At 36.7% G+C, this 4,322-nt stretch overlaps 1 protein-coding gene across 1 annotated transcript; it reads left to right on the forward strand.

Annotated features, from left to right (window-relative positions):
* Positions 1 to 477: 477 nt before the first annotated feature.
* LOC121868514 lies at positions 478 to 4,322 on the forward strand. Its single transcript, XM_042369180.1, has 4 exons — positions 478 to 693; positions 869 to 1,033; positions 1,467 to 1,646; positions 3,701 to 4,322. Exons 1-4 carry the CDS (start codon positions 492 to 494, stop codon positions 3,925 to 3,927), a joined length of 774 nt encoding a protein of 257 aa, XP_042225114.1. The 5' UTR covers positions 478 to 491; the 3' UTR covers positions 3,928 to 4,322.

Here is a 4,322-nt window from a genome sequence, read left to right on the forward strand (position 1 = left end):
CCCTACACCCAGGTAGACTGTCTCCCTACACCCAGGTAGACTGTCACCCTACACCCAGGTAGACTGTCACCCTACACCCAGGTAGACTGTCACCCTACACCCAGGTAGACTGTCACCCTACACCCAGGTAGACTGTCACCCTACACCCAGGTAGACTGTCACCCTACACCCAGGTAGACTGTCTCCCTACACCCTGGTAAAACACTCAGTAATGTCTGATATTTCCGTTAGTGAGTGAATCGGTGACAAAATCAACCCTGCCACTTCCTCCCAGACCCGAGTGCTGTTTGTTTGTTTGTTTTTGTTTGGTTGTTTAGTTATTCATACATGCGTTACACCTAACCAGTAGTCAGCCCCACCAGACGCTGCTTTAAGTACTGATATATGACAGTCATGTTTGTTGTTATTGATGACTTCAGCATATATTGTACCTCAGATCTTATACCTTTCACCCCCCTTCCTCACTATCTCCAGGGAGGACTCACAGCACCATGATGGCAGGGAGGGTGATGTTAATGGTGATGGTGGTGATAGTGGTTATGTCGTGGATGGTGTTCCCAGTGAGAGCAGAACATCCCTCCGTCCTGCTGGTAGAGAGTACAGTGTTCGGCAACATGATACTGGCACCTGGCAAGATGATCTCTGAGGACAACGACATTTATGACACCGTGAATGTTACACCACCAAGTATCTGTGAGTACTGGCTTTCCTCAGCCTTCACACAGGACTTAGACCCCTAACCTAACGTAGCCTAACCTAACCTAACGTAACCTAACCTTACCTTGTCTTAGTGAAATTCAAAAGACTTAGCGAGAGGATAATTTGAATATTTTTTGTTACCCTTACGAAAATTCTATCGCTCGTACAGGCAGTTGTCGCACGGCGTGTTGGTCATCCAGGCGGTGTGTGTCGGCGGTGGTGTTGGAGACTGAAGATGGTGCCAACAACACGGTACAGTGCCACCTGTCAGAGAAAGTGCCCATGGACTCTACCTTCACTGACAACCCAAATGCCACCTACATCTTCTGGCAAGGTGAGAATAATGGCGGATTTAAACAGTTATTATAAAAAGAGGTTAGTTTTATTCTGGTAGATATGTCTAAAATTAAGCTTTATTCCACCACTACTAGCAACTTTGGATAATTTTTAGAGCAAAGGACACCAGAGGATGTTGGAAAGGTTCAGTATGATATGGTACAAAATGTTTGGAGGAAACAGATGACTGCCCTCAATGTTTATAGCGCCCAAATTAGCTCATATTGAATTTGTTTAGCTTTAAGATAAAAATTTTGAGTTTTTTATTTTGCTGTAGCTTTGTTAATTTTTCTTCTCATAAATACTTAAAATCTATAAGATCACTTATATTCATCCTGTAATGTTTTGGTGTATAGGAGAGGTAGTGATTTATATTAACACATCTATAACTATCACCGGCCTGAATTAATCCTCCGATATATTGTACACAGAGTCTGTCCAGTCGGTAATGTACGAGATGTTAGAGGATAACCTCTTGTACTTGGTGCTGCCCCAGGCCAGTAGTCTCATAGCTGCCAAGAGTGACTGTGAGAAGATCCCCGGTCATCGCCTCGCACTGCTCAAGACCGATAACCATTTCCAGGCTGTGAAGAAGAGGATGTCTGGGCTAGGTATATATATATATATATATATATATATATATATATATATATATATATATATATATATATATATATATATATATATATATATATATATATATATATATATATTTCATGTAAATCCACAATGAAAACGTGGATAAGATAAATCTTGATAAAATCACACGGGAGAATGGAAACAACGGAGTACCTTAGCTTTCGTCTTTATTCAAGACATCTTCAGAGGCAACTGGATTACATGGACAGAGAGAGGCTTAAATATACAGGGTGACCTTAAAAACATGAGGTCAGGTCATAATGATGACATCCACTAATCCACACACCAACACACACGTAGAGGAGCTTAAGAGAAGGGTGGTGACGTGACTAACCAGGTCAGGTCAGAAAAAAGGGACCCACAAAATAACTATCATACATCTAGATCAAAGGTTTTCAAAGCATTTTTAACCTTGGGCCACTGACAAATAAATTTATGTAACATATTATCAGTTTTGAACTGACCATCACTAAGGTTTATTGATTTTAATTCCTTAATCAAACTAGCTTCAACCAGAAGTCTTTCTGTGACACAAGATGATTTGAATACTTCTAAGCTTTTTTTCCAAGCAATGGGGTGATTATTATTCCTAACATGAACGAACAAGGCACTGCTTTCAGATGCAGTTTTGATATTATACTTATGTTGTTTGATTCTGAGCTGCAGAGTTTTTCCTGTCTGACCTACATAATTACAATTACATTTGCTACATGGAATACAATAAACACTTCCATTTACATTCAAACTTGGGCTATTCCTTATTAACATATTGGTAATGGTTGAGTCATACTTGAAAACAACATTAATATTTAGAAGCTTGAGGGACCGAACTAACGGGACAAATTCATTACGATAGGGCAGAGTCAAAATATTCTAAGTGTATATTTAAGCCTCTCTCTGTCCATGTAGTCCAGTTGCCTCTGAAGATGTCTTGAATAAAGACGAAAGCTAAGGTGCTCCGTTGTTTCCATTTTCCCGTGTGATTTTATCATATATATATATAGTATATATATATATATATATATATATATATATATATATATATATATATATATATATATATATATATATATATATATATATATATATATATATATAGGCTGTAATTCACATCTTCAGGGGTGAGTACAGACTCACCCCTGAAGATGTGAATTACACGAAAGCGCTTGGGAACTTCGTGTTTTCTTTTTCCTTGTGGTTATCAGCATATACCTGAATCACGCGCACCTACAGTGATTTACTTGCATATATATATATAAATATATATATATATATATATATATACTTCATTTTTAGTCCATATAACACGCGGACTTTGAACATATAATCAACGACCTCACCAGCAAGGAATCGAACCCTCGACCTACTGGGTGTGACTAGGGAACGCTTACCGGCTAGGCCACAAGGACACTAGAAGCAGTTCTAGACTCTGTTATATTTCGATTCCTTGCTGGTGAGGTTGTTGATTATATATATATATATATATATATATATATATATATATATATATATATATATATATATATATATATATATATATATATATATATATATATATATATATGTATGTATGTATGCGCGTGCGTGCCATATGCACTCTCTAAACATCAACATCTTTGTTCGTCAGTCTTTACTAAAATTATATAAATTTCTGGACTTGTAATAAAGTTCTCTAAATTGCCTGGTAATACACACGCATTTGTTTAATATTAAAAATATAAGACCTCGAATGTTTATACAACTAATGATATAGGGATAATGCATGTAATAATTTCATACAAATAATACGATATTAATAATGATAAACAGTTACTGCTGTTACTATAATTATTAATAATATTGCTACAGCAGCAGCTGCAACAGTAATATTAGTAGTAGAGATAATAATAATAGCAGCGCTAGTAGTAGTAGTAGTAGTAGTAGTAGTAGTAGTAATAGTGATAATAATAATAGCAGCACTAATAGTAGTAGTAGTAGTAATAGTAGTATCAGTAGTGAAACCAACCTTTTTCCATCTATTCATCAGACATGACGCTCAGGATTGACCTACTCAAGTTTCAAAACGGAGATGAAGTTTGGGGCGACGGAACACCATTCTCACTATCACAGATCATTGAAACGGGAGAAACAAGCATGGTTTCTCTATACTTTGTTCCCGTCATACTGAATAGCAACCTCAACTTCCAGATATACAATTTCCAGGACGCTTTGTACCCACTGTGTCAGGCTAACCCATTTGGCCAGGACTGGTAGTTAGCTAGTTCACATTCCTCTGAGTCTGATATAGTGGTAGCCTGATGACCACCACTATGTTGTCTGTGATTCACGTCTCCTCAACTATAATCTATTGTCTCTGTATATTAGCTTATAACACGCCCATATATCAGTGGTATAGATTGCCTCTATAATATACCCACAATATAATGCTATATATGATAGTCTATATTATTCACATTTTGGGGACTTATTTTATCCCATGTTAACTTCTGCCTCCAATAGTTGCCTTCAATATAAATGAATTATCCATAAAATCTCTAAATATTGCCATATATTTTATTTTAAAATATAAAGTTTGTCCAGACTCTGTAAGATGTTGTGTTATGTTGTCAAGTTGTTCGGTGAGTGACGTATAAATATTATTAACCTAC

The sequence above is a fragment of the Homarus americanus genome, unplaced genomic scaffold, assembly GCF_018991925.1.
Source record: "Homarus americanus isolate GMGI-L3 unplaced genomic scaffold, GMGI_Hamer_2.0 scaffold59495, whole genome shotgun sequence".
Lineage (NCBI taxonomy): Eukaryota > Metazoa > Arthropoda > Malacostraca > Decapoda > Nephropidae > Homarus > Homarus americanus.